Genomic DNA, 18,250 nt, shown 5'->3' on the forward strand with positions numbered 1-18,250 from the left:
TTTTACAAATATGACGAAGAAACTTTTACCTTAATAGAATCGAGCAAATAAGATAAAAAGGAAACAATTCGACGAAATACGATTACATTGAGGTTTCCTTTTTTTTTTTTTTTTCTTAAAGTGCATACGAGCTTTGTAAACGAGATTAGTCTTTTCTCGGGGTGGGGGTGGGGGAGGGAGAGAGAAGAGGATGAGTAAAATGCGTTTTAATTTATTTGTTTTGCAGGAATAGAAACGATGGGAGAAAGAAAGATGATCCAAAAAAAAATATACAAGTGAATCCCATTATCGAAGGATAAGAACGGAGCATGACGGCCGGATGAAAGACGGTTTCAATAATTATGCATTACGTAACGCATAAATTATCGTCCGAGTATGTAACTCTCTAACGTGAAGTTAAACGTTCATCGATTTAATATTCAATTTTCTTAACGCCGATGCTCACTTACGTTTTAACGAATTATCATATTATTATGTTTTTCATGGCTACAAATATTTCTTCAAAGAAAGTTATATCTTCTTGGGGTTTTTTTTTTTTCAGATGTACCTATGCCTCACTCGTTCTATATTATGTAAATACTTTTATACAACATTAGGTTATCCCAAAAGATTCTTTCTTTTTTTTTTAGAAGGATAAAACCATTTTGACGGGATACAGATTTTTCTTTAATTCTACACAGTTGTCGTAAGAGTCCATCAGGATCATATACTACTGTGTAAACAATATAACCTAATAATCAATCGTTTCCATAAAAAAAAGCGAAGGAAATAGTTTAAAACATATATTTTTATCATATTATATATTCATATTAACAGTTTAATTAAAAAAAAAAGTATACACGGGTGAGTTGAAAAGTTCTGAATTTAAAGCAACAACGATGGATTGAAAAGTTATGAGTCTATTAACTTAAACCAAATATTTATTTATATTATATTATTTTACTTGGAATAACATATGATAGAGAAAAGCGGTAACGGAGTATAATCGATCGTACTTCCTAACATGACAAAATAAAATCAAATAAAAATGAATGAAATGAAATAACATTGAGAGAATATAACAAGCAAGAAACTTTCTAGACGATACAGATTTACGATTAAAAAAACGTAATATAAATGATTATTAAAAGAAGAGAAATAAAACGCAATCGAAAGTTTTGTGAAACGTTGTTGGTGATGATCATGCAGATGGAAGAACCGATCTCGAAAAGGGTGCTTCGCTGGGATATGTCGGTTCCCAATTAAACAAATGCCTGCTATACGCAAGGCAACCCTCCGGCAGGGTGCTTTCTACCCTCTTTCTCTTTCCATCTCTCTTCGATTTTAGATAGTTCCATCTCTTTTTAGCCTACAGGGAAACGGGGGAATCGCACGTGTCGAGTTCAGAGCATGCGAAAACCCGAGCTAAACGCATCGTAGGACTTTCTGCGTATATTTGCGCATGTGTACGCAGATCGTTTCACCTACGGGCGCTTTTAAGACTGTTCCACTGTGCCGTGCACGTATTCGTGAACTTAACCAAATTATGTATGCATCTATCAACGAGAAGTCACGCATGTGTCTGAATCCACGCACGCATGCACCCACGAAATATATATAATTAATTCGTCCAACATCGTCCAATCGAATGAACGAACGAACGAACGATCCCGATGACAACCACGAAATACTTTTAAGCGTGTTTTCTTGCTATTATTTCAAATTCTTTATTATATTTATTAAAACTTATATACCCTTTTCCATCTAAGTACACACACACACACATACATATATATATATATATAAAGTTGTTTTGAATAGTAATGTAATTTTTTCATTTTATATTTAGATTCTAGGACGTTTTAAATCGAATTTGATAAATTCAATTTCTCAGTTATTTCTTTAATGTTTATGCGATACAACTTTAATGTAATTTATTCGATTAACTTTATTTTACAATAATATATTATAAAATGAATCATTTATTCTGCGATTATAATTTATCGACAGGTAATATAAATCTGTTTTAATGAAAAGACTATCGAGGCGTTTTGAATCTTTACGGTTTTTTGAATTCGTATGCTTGAAACTGCTACGAATTACGTTTGAGAGAATTGAAAACGAAGAGAGGTGGAAAAAGGAAACGGTCGGCAAGTTGGAGAATGTTCCACGAAGCACTTTCGACTTCTTGCCGGATTACATTACGGAACCAAATATTGAAACATCCCTTGAAGGCTGTGGTCAAGCCTCTTTGACTTTCTGCCGGCAGACGACTTCGTCAGCAGTCGGCTTGCTAGCCGGTGAAAGTTCTTGTTTAATCCTTCAAAATAGCTCGGAACGTTAGCTACTGACGTAGATTTTCTTTTTTTCGAAACTTTTCTCCTTTAATTCTATTTTAAACTATCCTAATTTTCGATCAACCAACGTGTATTAATCGAATCATTTTGATTTCCATCAAAAACAAATCTAAGACAGATCGATAATATTTATTTCATTCAAATACATTTAATCATCATTTATATTTGATTTTTCATTTAAATAGATTCTTATTGAATTATTTGTTATATTAGATTTATTTCTCACTGTTCTGCATCACAAGATGCGGGAGTAGTTTCTACTTGTTTAGGAGGACAATTGGGGATAGGTATACACACGTCATTACCGTCTCTAGCGTAGTTTTCTTTGCAGAAACAGTCATCGTTGCATCTCTGAAATGAAATGAAAAAAGCTATTACTATGACGCAGAATATAGTAATGTGACCTAGTAATACACTTACGATATTAACGATAGGACATGGCTCTCCGAGAGTTGTGCACCGTGTTTGGCAAGCTGAACCACATTGATATTCTTCGTTTGGTCGATCACAGACAATCGGTGGCTTATTTGTTGCATTCACTAAATATATAATAATTTAATTTAATATTTAAATATATTTAATTAATATAATTAATAATATTATAATATTAATAATATAATAATTTAATTAATAATATAAATTTATTAATATTTAATTAATATAATTTAATTAAATATTAATAAATATTTAAATATACATAATTAAATATATAAAACTGTAATATAAATAAATTCGATCGAAACGTATGATCAAGAAGTAAATGTGTTCTATAATGATCGAACAGTATTCGTGTCGTTCATTCATGTAGACACTTATTTTTGTTTCTTTTTTTAATTATTAATTATTTATGAAGCGAAAGATTAGCAAAAATATTAGTAAAATATGTACTGGTATTTTCGAGAACACTGAATTATATTATTATATATATTATATATATATTTATTATATTAATATTATATAATTATATATAATTATTTATATTTATTATATTATATTATATATAATTATATATATTATTCTTATATAGATATAAGAATATTATTCGAATTTACTTACCGAACAAAGTAATCGTCATAATGACGAATAAAATAGAAAAAATACGTGACATGTTCTGAGAAATAATCGTTTCCTTCTGTTTAAAAGTAACGTTTAATACCGAAGGTGCGATCAGCTTATATAGTGTAGTATGACTAAGATGTTATTTACTTATCTTTTATGTATAATATTACGTGCAAGCAGAATGGATGCTTGACAGTAAAGTTATTAATCTTGAGAATAAATTGTCGACAAGAAATTGTTATAATTAATACAATAATAAAAGATCTTTCTTAACCATATTTGTAAATGAATAGTAAAAATATACAAATATACTTATTATATATAATCTTAACTATATTTGTAAAAATATGTGGCTTCGCTGACAAGTTTAGAATATCACCTTAAAAAAAGTAATATTTTCATTATTTTTAAAAATAATATGTTTACGTGTTTTCCTATCTCTTATATACAAACAAATATAAAAACGATAACTAAACACAACAGACGTTTTTTCTCTTCGATAGAATATACTCGTTTGTTTTATTAATTTTGTTTTTATTTTTTACACATATAAAAACAATATAATATTATTACTTATTATTAATAGTAATTATTATTATTTAAATAGACATTAATTAGTATTAAATACAAAAGACGTTTTTTCCTAGTAAACATCTGTTTGTGTATATGTAATCCAATACGGGATTTCCCAATGATTTTTTTCGTTCGACCTTCTTCGAATTTCTATTCATTCTTACTAACTAACTTCTATCTCTCTCTCTCTCTATATATAGATATATATATTTCTTTGGTCGTTTTGTTAACTTATCGTTAATTATATACAAGACGCGAGCATGACGTCAAAGGAATGAGTCATAATATAACATAAATGTTCTCACGTAACACCGATCTTCCTTTATTTCCTGTATTATAAATTTAGTAGAATGAAAGAAGAGGAAGGTCAAGTTTCAGATTGGACTCACTATCGAATTGATCGAAAAAACTAACGCTGAGGAAGGATCATTGAATGAATTATCGAAAAAAACAACAAAAATGAAATAAATAAAATTATCTGCAACATTTACGTTTCGTAGTAATTGTGTAATTTGTTTGTCATCTTTAAACACTGTCTATATGTTTTAAAAAATATTAACGTAACCATTTCTGACATGAACCATTAATCCGAAAACAATACAATCTTGTCGCAATCCATTTCCTAGAAATCATTTGAAATAATTTTACGCGCACAAAAATTGTATCATTTAATATTTAATAAAATATAACATGCGTTTATATTTTTTTAAACATTCGGTAATTTCACAAAATCATTTTTTCCGCGCGTCAATCAACGATAATTAAAAGTACAAAGTAGTTATGGTCTATGTATTTAATTTATTATGATATTTTTTTTAAATAAACATACTCAGGAAGTCTTGGATTTCATGAGAAAAAGTATAGAATATCATTATTCAACACAACAGACAAAACGAACGGAAATATTAATTCATTCCGAAGAACATTTTGTTTTGGCGTATTTTTTCGAGGAAACGTTTGATAAAGAAATTTATAATATAGACACAAAGTGGGAAATTTTAGCAATATGTTTATGTACACGAGAATTTAATATCTCAAGTAAATTGGTAAGAGATTTTTGAGAATTTTAATTAATTCAAGTTAAAAAGACAAGATATATTACACGCATTAATTTCGCAATTAATGTTATCGTTCATACAGCAAAATATGTACGGACGCCTAATTCTATAACAGTAATAATTAATTTCTTCAATATATAAATGACACATTTAGTATAGAAAAAAGAAATAATTAAAATTAATGAAATATATGAAAAAAAGAAATTAAAAAATATTATCTGATTTTGTATATTTTCTAAATATTATGAAACGTAACATAAAATGTTATAGTCGTGTCAATTGCATATAAGCAAAATTAGAAACACAAACGTAGGTTTTATTTATACAATTGTTCAACCACTCGCAATGAGATGACGTGCACTATACGTCAATTATTGATTCACGTAAAGATGTTAACGACGTGTATGTTACATTGTTAGATACTGTGTCATGAATAAAATTTTGGGTGTGTTCCGGATGTCTTTGCCGAATCAATGAATCGTTGTAATTTTGTCAAAATTATTCGATTTGTATGAGATAATATTTATATATGATTATATTGTAATATACATTTTGCAATATAATTACAATATAATTATTTTATTATATTGCAATGTAATTATATACTCAAATGTATTTCATATACGTAATATAAAATATATTTAATTTCAATGTTTGATTTCCATATATTAGGTATAATAATTTAAATTATAATTTTACTTTAAATTGAACTATAATAACATTTGAAGGTATTGTTTCTTTTTTTTTATAAACATTTGATATCAAACGAAACTCTGACGCATCAAGAAAATCAAGTTATAGTATTCTTCACATTACTTCGAAAAGTAAGACTGATAATGCTGATAAAAATTTGTACGAAAAACAAAAAGTGTCATCCGCACAATGACACTTATTAATTACTTTACTTGGAGTTTCCCATATTTGATGAGCACCTCGCTATATTTGCATTCAGAATTTGGCATGAAAAAAAATCTTTTTTTCTTGGAACTATATTTGTCGAATACAACGTCGACAATTTGGAAATGCAAATAATCGAATGCGATGAACACACTCAGTACGCTAAATAAATATAATCTTCGCGATGATGCATCGAATGCAAATAAACATGAATTAATAAATTGCCAACGAAATAATAAAAAAAATTTTTGTATAAAAAATAATTCATTCCAGGAAAGAATGTACACGTAAAACTAAACTGTAAACATCTTGAAACAATTTCAAATTTTTCGTAAGAATTTATAACAAAAAAACGCGAATAATAAAAAAAATATCGTAAGTTGTACGATTTTATTGATTCTTTTATTATTTCTTTTTTTTTTTTGTATAAGTGATTAAAGTGTTCTCTTTTGGATGTAAATGTTCGTTGTTCCAAGAATTTATTTCCTTATCAGAGAAAAAATACAAAAAAATTTCAATCTTTTTTTTCAAAGAATTTGAAAATAAATTATAATATATCGAGGCCGATATTACGATAATCTGTCGCTACTATTTTTTGTTTATCTCATTTATTATATCATTTTATTATTATGCTTATCTCATTTTTTTTCTAGTTTGAACTTAACGCAATCGATGGACCTAACCGCTTCAAAATTCAACGATACTATTTATCTTATCCGGCGTACACAATTTACTAGCAACGTTATCATTTATCGTCTTGCAAGAATTTCATGTTGAAATATTATTTAATATTTCGAATATCTTTTATTGTTCCAAGAATATTTACAAAATAACAAGTCGTTGTTTTAAAAATTCAAATTTTCGACGAAGTAATTATCAAATAAACGAAATTTAATGTTTTTTTTTATTTTTTTCGTAAAACTCCCTACCAACGTATTCGATTAAACGACCGAAATAAATGACATTTTTTTTATAATAATTGTTGATCCAGCCTTGAGATAAAAATAAAATTACATATACGTGTTTGTATTGGTAATAACCTTTGAATGTAAACTTCGCGTTTAAAAAAAAAAACTATAAAACTGTGTATAATACTAAGTGATATTACTTGACAGTAAAAAAAAAAAATTATATAATTTTTGCAAAGTTATTTTTGAATAATACATTGAAATTCTCATTGAAGAACTCCCAAAAAACGAGAGAAAAAAAATGAAAGAGAAAAAGAAAAGAAAAAAAACCACAATCTTCACGGTTGTTAACCTATTATAAATCAAAAAAGTATTCGGTGATTTATTTCACAAACAAAACTGACAGATAAACGTATATTTCAATGCGATCTATTAGGTACAAGGATTTTTTTACAATACGAGGCATATACATGTGTGCGTGCCGGTGTATGTGTGTGTGTGTATGCTTTTAGTCATCGTAAAAAGTGTTGAAAAATATATATGAATACTACGTTTAATTTCTGTGAATGCGTATATTTGTATATTTGTATATGTGTATGCTTGGTGTACGTATGAAAGAAAGACAGAAACGAACGAGGGGAAAATAAAAAAAAGGAAAAAAGAAGACGAGAATAAATTAAATAAGAAAAACAAACTTAAGGCGAGTCAAAATGTGGAGAGGAATCTACGAAAGATGTTAACGATGTCAAGAGTATATAAGCTGACTGAGACCGAATACTGCATATCAGTCTTGTTTTGATAGACCATAAGGATAGCAACCATGTCTCGCGTTATTTTCGCTCTTCTTGTTCTCGTGGCGGTCGCTTCTGCTCGTGAGTTGTTTCTTAAAATTAATGAATTTGTTTTAATTAACATGTCAAAACCTTGGATTATTATTTCTATCAATAATCGAACCGTTGCACGATTTCTCTAATATTATTTTCTAATAGAGTGTCTGATACTTCGCGTTAAAAAAAAGAAAGTTTAAAAAAATTGACAGATTGTCTATTAAACGGAGACAAATTGTTGACGAATGGTGATCGATAAATAATTAATTAATTGAAAATGTCTTTGAAATGTTTTGGTGATATTAATTGAATTTGAAATATTTGAATGAAATTTTATACAATCTCCAACAATATCGCGAATACTATTTGAAATATTAAAACTATTATTAGTCATTCGATTGGAAAAATTAATAATAAAACGGGAACGTATTAAAAGTGATTTTTAAATATTTAATTGTAAGTAAAAAATGTTTTTTCTTTTCATAGTACCACCATCCCAAAAATGTAATGAAAACGAACAATTCACGACTTGTGGTTCAGCTTGCGAGCCTACTTGTGGTGTTAGACAAAGTGACATTTGTACTTTGGTAAATATTTATTGAAATATTTTATTAAATTATTTAATTTTATATTAGTAGTTAGTATCGACGATTAATATCACGGATTTTACATCTTATTAACTCAACCATGATTATGATATAATCTAATAGCACGTTTGCTATGTGTGAGCTCATCTTTAAAAATAAAATCCTTAGTTAATAATTAAAAATAATATATCCTTGTTAAGTAATCACATTTGAAAAGAATTTCTTTTAATCGTATAATTTATCCAATTACAGCAATGCATAATCGGTTGTCAATGTAAACCAGGATTCCTCAGACAGTCTAATAACGGGGCATGCGTTAGTCCCCAAAATTGTTAAATAGAACAAAAAAGTTCTATTGTGGTGTGGGAGTAGTACTATGTACGCCATCAACTATTAAAATTAATTAATATTAAGCTTAAATCCTGTTGCCGTTTTTACGGCATTTTATGTTATTAAAATATTTTTCATTTTTTCGATCTTATATGAATATTGTATTAATATAAATAAAATATATCGTTTTATTATATCATAGATCTATTTATTAAAAATGATTCATTACTATTTCTTATACTTATTGTTAGATATAAATGTTACATAACGAAAATACTTTGAAAAAAAGATACAAACACGAAAGACCATTTGATTCCTGCTAATCATCGAAACATCATCAATGTTCATTTGAATCAATTGATGTTAAGAATATCGACAAAATAATAATAATAATAATCATTTATTTCTGAAGAAAAATGCTAAGTTTTATCGATTAGAAGTGTATGCGTACACACAGTTTATCTTAACAAAATGGAATTATATTTATCAGTATATATGATAAATATGACATAATAAATTAACGGAAGAAATTTAAAAAAGTTGTTAAGTTTATAAAGTGATAGCAACTGTCGATTATCGCGAAGTTGTCATTGAAAATTATTCTAATCGTTCTTAAGAGATTATTTAATTTTCTGAGTAAAACTCTTACGTCATTCGAATTTAACAACTGCTGATTTTTACTTATGAGAAATTATAGAAATTTCATAAAAATATCAAAAAGAAACAAATTTATAGTCAATACAGTATAAGAAAAAATATCATTTAAAATTAAACCGTATCCTAAATACAGTATAGAAATAAAATTGAATGAATTGTATTATTAATAAAATAATATTACTGTGGTGGGTGTTGACAATTTTTTATTCTAACATAGAAAATAATTTATTATATTTTCGATTATAATAAATAACTAACTAAAATATAAAATAAATGATTTGGTTTGAATTTGATCAATAAATTGTTCAAATACAGCGTCAATTACTGTTTTTGATTTTGTTGCCGATTCAATGCAACTGCTTCACATATTTCAATTTAATTTGGTGTTCAAATTTGGTGTTCAATCAAAGGGAGCACTGTATCCGATGCAAAATTCATATTAGAATCATTAGAATTTTATCGTAATATTTTTTAAGAATTTGCTATACTTTTAGAGGGACTTTATTAAATTCTCGTAGATGAGGTCCTGTTCCACGTTCTCGATTGTTTGTACCAGGTCCCACCCCGATGATAAAAGGGCTGTGTCATCCGCATAGCAAACGACAAGATAGCCGAACCTTTTGAAAGATAGCTGAACTTAGCCGAAGATAACCGAAGGTTCGGCTAGGTTCGGCTATCTTCACAATTTTTTGTCACATTTTAAATCGGTAATAAAGCTTATTACAAATGTCACGTATTTAAGCAAAAGAACGAATAAAATCGAAGATAAGAAAGGAACTAAACACGTAATGCTTTTTTTTTTAATAAAAATAACACACTCACGTCAGAGTTAGTGTATAATTCAATGTAGAACGAAATATCACAAGGATCTGTAATACGTCTCATAATTTCTAAGTAAACTTTCGATAAGAATGTTTAACAAATTAAAGGAAAAATTATTTACGTTGTTTCTCCGAACGATTGTATTTTTCATCTTGTATGAAAGAATTTATTTACAGATATGAAGATTTTTTTTAACATAGGAACTAGCTCATCTTAACGGATTCTAATCAATGAGATGTTAAAGTGCATGACCTAAACATATCATATCGATAACTAGTGGATACTCACCATAAAAAATAGAGCGTAATGTCATGAGATGAAAATATCATCCCGAACATATCCGACTTTGAAGGACTTCGTCAATAAAAAATCATTTCTTCTTGAATGCTTAAATATTTCTTAGTAAATGAAAACAAATAAACTAGACGGATAAAGTTAATTAATCTTCCACAATTTCAAATAAACGTTCGATATACCATCAAATATTTTCTTCATTTGGAAGAAATATATGATATATGTAAGATTAATAAAGATATGTGGGATTCGAATAATCGATATAATATAAACACTTTTTCTATCGACAACAAATTAATTTTCAATTGTCATCGCATATCTATCGATAATATAAAGTATAAAAAAAATAAGATAAAATATTTAATAATTATTGAACAAAAATATAAATATACACCTATTCCCTGATTTACACTGAAGATAGGTACCTGTGAAAACCATGTAAATCGAAATCGTAGATTTTTATACGTAATACCATGTAAATCGAAAACAAACTAAACTGTGCATACTTCAATCATTTATTTCAACGTAAAATAAAACTAAATATATCTTAAAAAACATAAAAATACCGGTCTATTCATAAAATGATAAAAATATAGAGTACGTATTTTATATATATTATTATATAATTATTTATTAAATATAATATATATATTATAATAATTATATATATTATTATAATAATATATATAATTATATATATATTATATTAATATTAATAATTATATTATTAATTAATTATTAATTAATTATTATTAATAATTATATATATATTATTATATTATATATTAAATATAATATATTATATATGTTATACGTATTTTACATATAAAAACAGGAAGTATAAATTAAAAAATTTAACCAAAAATTTAAATTACTGTTATCACTTTCTTACACTATTAATCTTTTATTCCTGGTTAGTATGATGTCACTTTTATCACCTGATAGTACTTAATGAAATTCAAGTTCGATGTTAGATGATTTAAAAACAATTTCAGATCGACGAGCCTTGATAATGAAATCCGTATAATTAAAAATAGTATTTATTTTCTGATCACATTTTTGTAGACCTCTTCAAAGTATAATAAATCGATCTCATAATTTGTACATGTGCTTTAAGTAAATATGTTAAACGTCAAAAATTTGTATTTGGCCCCTAGCAAGATTTTATATATGTTTAAGTATAATTAAATTACATAAATGTTTTTTCTTTATTTTTGTAAGCATTTAATCAACGAGTAAACGTTTCTCGATAGATCACAAAATCTTCAGATCTAAAATTTTATTCTACAAACAAGAATAATGGAAGGTAAGCGTTGCAGAAATCTGCAAGATTTGCTGCATCATCTGTTTGCTTCATAGTGCTACTACAGTAAATCCGTTACTTAATCGTCTAACATGAGATCGTTAAATTTAAATCAGGAAAACGAAAGATAAATTATTATGATGATATATACCTGACCGTGCTCGTAAAAACACATGACACATTTTTAGATAACGAGATGATTCACGTTTTATCTATAGAACAAGAAAATTAATTCAATTCCATGATTCATATATGTAATTCTAGCACATCTTATTATATAGGATAAAAAAATGATTATTATTCGTATTAACTAAATATTCTTTATTTTATTCATTCAATATTACTCGATCTATAATATACATCAACGACGTCGTCTATCATAAACAAATTTTTGTAATTTTATTTCATGAAAATCACTCAAAAATCAATATAAAAAAATTCCATATTAAATCTTTGAAAGAGTATATTAGAAAATATTTTAATTCATTTCAGCAATTTTTCGTCAAAACACATTCATTGTTATCGTTTCTAACATATCCATCTACACAACGACATCCAGCAATGCATTCCTGTAAAATAAAGAAGAAAAGAAAATTCAACGATTAACTTTGTCTGTGCGAAAATAAAAAGCCGGAGAAAAATGAAAATTCTACAGAAACAAAGTTTTTTCCTCAAATTGAAAAGTGAATAGCCAAAAAATCTAATCACAAAAGAATATTCTTTATTTTAGTATACAAAAAATAATACTACGAATGAATAATCCCATAAAATTATAAAGAATACACGAATGACCTTGATAATATAAAAGATAAAAATAGAAAAGAAAGAAAAATTTGGAAAATTCTATTTTTGGAATATCCATGTTGTTCGAATGTAAAAAAAAAAAAAAAAGAGATGAACGGATACATTTATATTTGTTTTCTCATATATCTCGTTTTGTATACAAAGTGTTTCAAATGAACGAGGAAGACGAATAATAGCACTCACGTAAGTGCAGATATTTGGAGAAGGATTTTTGCAGGTTCGCTGGCATGACAATCCGCAGGAATCAAATATTTGATTAGGACCGCAGTCGTTTTTCTCTGGGGCAGCAGCTAAACAGAACAACAGAAGTGACAGGTTGTTTCGCGAGTCCCTTATTTAAAATATATATACACACACACACACACATCAATCGTGTAGACACGATCGACACGGTTCTTGTAAGTTTTTCACTCGACTTTTTTAGTAGAAAAAAAAACTACTTACAAGTGCTGTAGATTATGCCAACGAGGAAAATTAGGATGATCAGTTTGTTCGACATTTTGAGATATAATCGGAATAACGTATTGTTTCTTTTTTTCGTCTCTCGTTTTACCTTACCAGTAAAGTTTATTCTGATACTAATTACAACGTTCGAACGTACTCTTTATATATACACAAAATTTATCGCGTTATCGTTCTTAGTTAATTTCCAGTATTTTTTACATTTTTTCGTATCATTTTAAGTCGTATGATATACGATAAACATTTATTTTTTCATGCAAATTCAATTCTGTTCGTTTTTTATTTATTAGTATTTTTGATACTGATACTTTTATATTAATTTTGTCTGGAATTAAATACGAGGAAATCTTCAAATGTTTATATAATGATCGCTTAAATCGCGTGGAATATATTTTTTAATATTGTCAAAAGTATGAATAATAATAATAATATCCAATAACAAATAACTAATAAACAAAACAAAAATTAATTCATATGATATAATTTTTAACATCGTTGACGTTAGAAAATATTTTGATATCATCGTTAAATCAAATCACATAAATCTAATGAATTATTTTCTATCAAAGAGCGTACTTTCTAACATAAGTTACAATAATACTCGTGCGATAATTTCCAATAGAGAAACATGGGAAAATAATAGTCTCCATTATATGAAATAGCCTGTGGATAACCAACGAATCACGTTCGAACCCTTCCGAAATCTCGTTTGATTTGGGCATCGAAGCCAAAGCCGGATTAAACGCACGGCTAAACATCTTTATTAATTAAGGACACGGTTAATAACTCGCGACGGAAATCGTACCCTTCGTTACAACAGAGATCCCCCCATTCGCAAGAGAGGGACTCTTCAATAAAGAAAAAAAAAAAAAAAAAAAAAGAAAAAAGAAAAAAGAAAGAAAATCCGGAACCCCATCGTAAAACGATTTGTCACCGACGACGGAATTTAACAGGATATTATGAGGTGCGTAAGCCCATCAAAAAGAAATCTAATGCGATCGCCAATGTTAATTAGTAATCCGTAAAAAAAAGTAAGGATTAAACGGAAAATCGATTAAACGAGATGGAGATTAAAAAATACGTCGATTCGAAACATTTGAAAATAATCTCGACGATAAAACCGAACAAAAATTATTTTCTTCCGAGATATATTTCATTTCAACGAATTAAAAAGAAAAGTAAATTATATCTCGCAAACTTTTTTTCTTAATGATTTCGATTGCTCGTTTTTATTTTGGAAAATGACGAACGGACGATCTCGTCGCGAGATATCTTCTTTTGTTTTTTACGAGATAAATTGAGCCCGAAAACTAAAGAAAAAAAGGAACGAATAAGAATGTGAAATTATCTTATGAACGTTATTAGATGGATATTAAATTTCTATCTCCCCCTTTTATACCCAATAAATCGTTTCTCACGAAGGAACCAACCCATCACGCTCCTCAACCCTCTTTTACACGAAACTTGGAATAATTTTTACATAAATAAGGTGCTTCTGAATGATTCGCTTTCTTGTTTCCGAGATTGCAAGAAAGAAGAACGTCGAATACGTTCGAGTGGAGAAGTTTTCTCGCAGTGAATATCGCATATAATGGAATAAGGAAAAAAGGAAAAATAACATAGGACGACTTCTTGTTTGGGCTTTTATATTCGACTGGAGGAAAAAAGCTTGGGGAAAGGTAAAGGAATACCGTTCAAATAAACAGACATTGGCAGTGATACGAGCAAATATATCGTCGATACGTCGATCGTATCGACAAGCTGTTGCGCCCGTTATTTTACAATACTCGCGAACATTGTCATTTGCAATAAGGTAAAGGAAGAAAGAGATCCGATATAATTTATAGCGAGCCGGTGGAAATTAAAACGCGAAAGAGAACAAAATGAAAAACAGAAATACCTAACGCGTTCCTTTGGATGATTAAAAAAAAAAAAAAAGGAAAAAAGAGGAAAAAGTGAACGGATAAAAAAAAGGACATATTAAATCGAAACCGAGACTCCCATTTGTCCGTGCTAGAATTTAATATATCCGAAAGACAGCCATTTCATCGAGAAACGCGAATTGTGATTCGTGCGAAAAGAAATAGGAAAAATAAGAAAACAAATATAACCTCAATAATTTCAAAAATAACTTCAATTATCCCACGTGCCAATATAATACTCTACATTTGTCGAAAAGACGATAAAATGATAAAATAAAATTAAGATATTAAATACCATTGATAATGGTTTAATTAATAAGTATAATCTAATTTATTTATTTATACATGAGGAAGCAGAAGGGTTTAATTAACATAAGAAATATAAAATAAAACACTTGGTTGAGCCAATATTACAAAGTATAGTACTTTATTCGTTCGTTAAGGAAAAACCTTGTGGCATAAAAAACATTGGTTGATAATTCAAATAATTTAAATAACTTCAATAATACTATATATATATTGAAATGTAATTATTTCACGTCCATTAGTTGATCTGTTTATGATGGTCATGTGAGTTACAAGAAGCCTATGGTAGCTAAAATATGATACAAATAGTTTAGTAGAATCGTTATCTAAATATCGTGTAAATACAGCATCAATTGTAGTACCATGTCGGATTGTAGAAACTGTTCTGTCATTATTTATTGAAAGATTTAAATCTTCACGTAAAAAGTTAATGAGTACATCAGATTTTAAAAAACAAAGAGAAAAAAAAACAAAAAGAGATGGCTGTTTCAATAAAAATATGCGAAACGAGCGGAAGAAATGAGAGTAATTAAACGTATCCAACGAACGTGTAAGATTATTTGGATGAAACTCGTACGAGACGATAAGGGCTTCTTCAGTAGAATGGAATTATTATGCAAGCAAAATGAGAAGAACTTTATATCCACCCTGGTTTTAATTACTCGATGCTTCCGTTTTAATCGTCCTTTCGTTTGGACACGTAGACACGAGACGTAGGAAGAAATAATTATTACAGCCCCTTCGAAGACGCAACCCGCCGTGCTTACTCGCAAAACGTTCGAGCGGTCTGCAGGTGCAGCACTGAAAACGCCTCAAGTACGCGACGCAATGTCGGCTTCCTTGATTCTCTTCCTTCCTTCCTTCTCTCGTAAATTTTCTTAAATTATCATCATCATCTTCTTCTTCTTCAACGGTGACAGATAAAGTGCTTAACAAATCTACCAAATTTACATTTAGTTTCCTAATGATATTCTCATACCGTACATTTAGTTTCTAATTAATGTACCTAATTTTCTAATTCAACAATCGAGTTGCATTATTCATTTCAAATGAATTCATTTCTTTCAACATGATTATTAATTCAAAGAAAAAGAAAAATGAGAAGATTTTATTCAAAGGTAATGAAATTATCTTAAACAGTCTGTCTCTTTGACACTCCAGTTTTTTTTGTTCTTTTTTATATATACAATACCATGAAGTACGATATTTTCGAGTGTAGCATTTTAATTTTTAGAAGTTTTAATATAATTTCAAGTTTTTACATCAATTTTTGTTTATTTTTTTAAATTACATTAATACAATCCTTAGAAATATTATAAATAGCGAATAAAAATACAGTTTTGTGTGTGTGTATGGAATAAATTTAATATTTATGATAAATATCTCTCTACTATATTTCACCTAAGTTAAGAAAATAAACGCAATTTTTTACAACAGATTTTCAATATTATTTTCTATTATGTTTATTATTCGACAATCGTATCGGATTGAACTCTGAGAAGAAGAACTAGATGGTCGAGCTAGATACTCCCTTATCCAGTGTATCGTCCGAAACGTTTTGGGGAAATTCGCGACACTTAGGAAAGTTTTCTACTTCCATTAGGAAGATTGAAAAGCTTTGAGCAGGGTTTTTCCGAGGTGTCGAACGCCGACGATAAAACGTTTTAGTGCTATTTCGTGGAAAAATCATGGAGTAAGTAAAAAGTAGAAGATTAAAATAAACTCATCTGTTCGTAGAGGAGGAGGAGGAAGAGGAGAAGGAGGGAGAGGAGTAATTTAAAAAGTAAAAAAAAAAAATTAAAAAAAAAAAGAAAAAAACGAAAAGTAAAAGGAAAAGGTAGGAGAATTATTCCAAAGTATTATTATCTGTCGTTTTATCCGGGAGAAAGAAATGAAGCAAAAAAGGGTTGAACAAGATCCCAGAGTTGCGTACATCCACGTGGATCGTAAAAAGGGCTGTGCCGCTCGATGAGGTCCACCTGCAATACGACGAACGCGGTGATAAAATTTCAGGGAGCGCCTGTTTACGGTTACCAAGGAAACCTGCCAACCGGTAGCCATATGCGTGCGTTAGAAACGTACGAGGGTGTTCGTCCGAGACTACAACGATCCTTCTCTTTTCTCCTACCAACCCTTTACGATAAGGGATGATCGACGTACGCACGACTTAAGTGCACACAGGTATTTTTCTTCGCCACTGAATTCAATTAAATTGACTATATTATTCGAATGTAATTAATCGTAAATTTGTGTTACTTTGAAGTTACACTAACATCAAAATAACATAAAATCAAATTTGTCCAACATTCAAATTTGATTTAATGATTGATTTAATTCATTTATTTGACTTCAAAAAGTACGATTTTAATCATCCATCGACACCTTGGATCGGCACCAATGTTTGAATAAATATTTGTTTATTTTCAATTTAAAATATTATTAATAACGAAATATAAATTATTAGATAATATTTTAGAAAACCTAAAGAATTTTAATACATTTCTTTTTTGCAGATTTTTTGAACAACGATAACACTGAGAAAAAAACTCGCTCTCCAGTGACTTTAATAAAATCCATCATGCCGACGGAGGGTTACAATTTTATGACGTTATAGTGAATCAAATAAACTGATTCAAACGAACAAATCTATTTTTCTTTTTCTTTTTTTTTTGTTTTCTTATCAGTATATAAATTCACGTGTCCACGTAGCGTGTTTACTTTGAAGTCGCGCGACACAACGTTGCACAAAAATGAATTAAACAAAATGGATTTAAATTATGTAAATGAATTTGAACTAACGTTATTAACGAGTTACGAATCAAGTTTTTCTTCAAATACGAGTTTTAAAGATAGTACGAATGTTTTGCCAAGTTACTATAGTCTTCTCAGGAATCTTGATCGATCCATTCGTTCTATGCGCTAGCATACGAACGTGACAGCACGTATGTATCCTTGAACTGGTTCGAGGTTCGCGAACCTGCCGTTTTCTCACGACAACGTGCACGCAAATCGAGCCTAAGCAAGATTAACCGACGACACGTTCGTTCTACGGTGAATCAACTTGAATGATGCTATTTCCATCATGATTTACTGGAGTACAAAGAT

At 28.6% G+C, this 18,250-nt stretch overlaps 3 protein-coding genes across 3 annotated transcripts; 1 reads left to right on the plus strand and 2 right to left on the minus strand.

Annotated features, from left to right (window-relative positions):
- Positions 1-1,982: 1,982 nt before the first annotated feature.
- LOC122521060 lies at positions 1,983-3,511 on the minus strand. Its single transcript, XM_043641479.1, has 2 exons — positions 3,393-3,511; positions 1,983-2,875 (listed from the first exon to the last, which is right to left on the minus strand). The coding sequence occupies exons 1-2, from the start codon at positions 3,442-3,444 to the stop codon at positions 2,559-2,561; spliced, it is 369 nt and encodes a 122-aa protein (XP_043497414.1). The 5' UTR covers positions 3,445-3,511; the 3' UTR covers positions 1,983-2,558.
- Positions 3,512-7,595: 4,084 nt separating this feature from the next.
- Positions 7,596-8,726, plus strand: LOC122520783 (chymotrypsin inhibitor-like). Its single transcript, XM_043641041.1, has 3 exons — positions 7,596-7,703; positions 8,145-8,245; positions 8,498-8,726. The coding sequence occupies exons 1-3, from the start codon at positions 7,652-7,654 to the stop codon at positions 8,579-8,581; spliced, it is 237 nt and encodes a 78-aa protein (XP_043496976.1). The 5' UTR covers positions 7,596-7,651; the 3' UTR covers positions 8,582-8,726.
- Positions 8,727-12,139: 3,413 nt separating this feature from the next.
- LOC122521204 (chymotrypsin inhibitor-like) lies at positions 12,140-12,954 on the minus strand. The gene is made up of 3 exons (XM_043641729.1): positions 12,900-12,954; positions 12,639-12,745; positions 12,140-12,220 (listed from the first exon to the last, which is right to left on the minus strand). Exons 1-3 carry the CDS (start codon positions 12,952-12,954, stop codon positions 12,140-12,142), a joined length of 243 nt encoding a protein of 80 aa, XP_043497664.1.
- Positions 12,955-18,250: the final 5,296 nt, after the last annotated feature.

This window comes from Polistes fuscatus, unplaced genomic scaffold, assembly GCF_010416935.1.
Source record: "Polistes fuscatus isolate 324 unplaced genomic scaffold, CU_Pfus_HIC Scaffold4, whole genome shotgun sequence".
Lineage (NCBI taxonomy): Eukaryota > Metazoa > Arthropoda > Insecta > Hymenoptera > Vespidae > Polistes > Polistes fuscatus.

Coding starts and splice junctions, on each gene's coding strand:
- LOC122521060 (XM_043641479.1), bottom strand. CDS start 3,444: ATGTCACGTATTTTTTCTATTTTATTCGTCATTATGACGATTACTTTG. Junction 2,876..3,392: donor TATGACGATTACTTTGTTCG/GTAAGTAAATTC, acceptor TTATATATTTAG/TGAATGCAACAAATAAGCCA.
- LOC122520783 (XM_043641041.1), top strand. CDS start 7,652: ATGTCTCGCGTTATTTTCGCTCTTCTTGTTCTCGTGGCGGTCGCTTCT. Junction 7,704..8,144: donor CGTGGCGGTCGCTTCTGCTC/GTGAGTTGTTTC, acceptor TTCTTTTCATAG/TACCACCATCCCAAAAATGT. Junction 8,246..8,497: donor AAAGTGACATTTGTACTTTG/GTAAATATTTAT, acceptor ATCCAATTACAG/CAATGCATAATCGGTTGTCA.
- LOC122521204 (XM_043641729.1), bottom strand. CDS start 12,954: ATGTCGAACAAACTGATCATCCTAATTTTCCTCGTTGGCATAATCTAC. Junction 12,746..12,899: donor TGGCATAATCTACAGCACTT/GTAAGTAGTTTT, acceptor TGTTCTGTTTAG/CTGCTGCCCCAGAGAAAAAC. Junction 12,221..12,638: donor CTCCAAATATCTGCACTTAC/GTGAGTGCTATT, acceptor TTTATTTTACAG/GAATGCATTGCTGGATGTCG.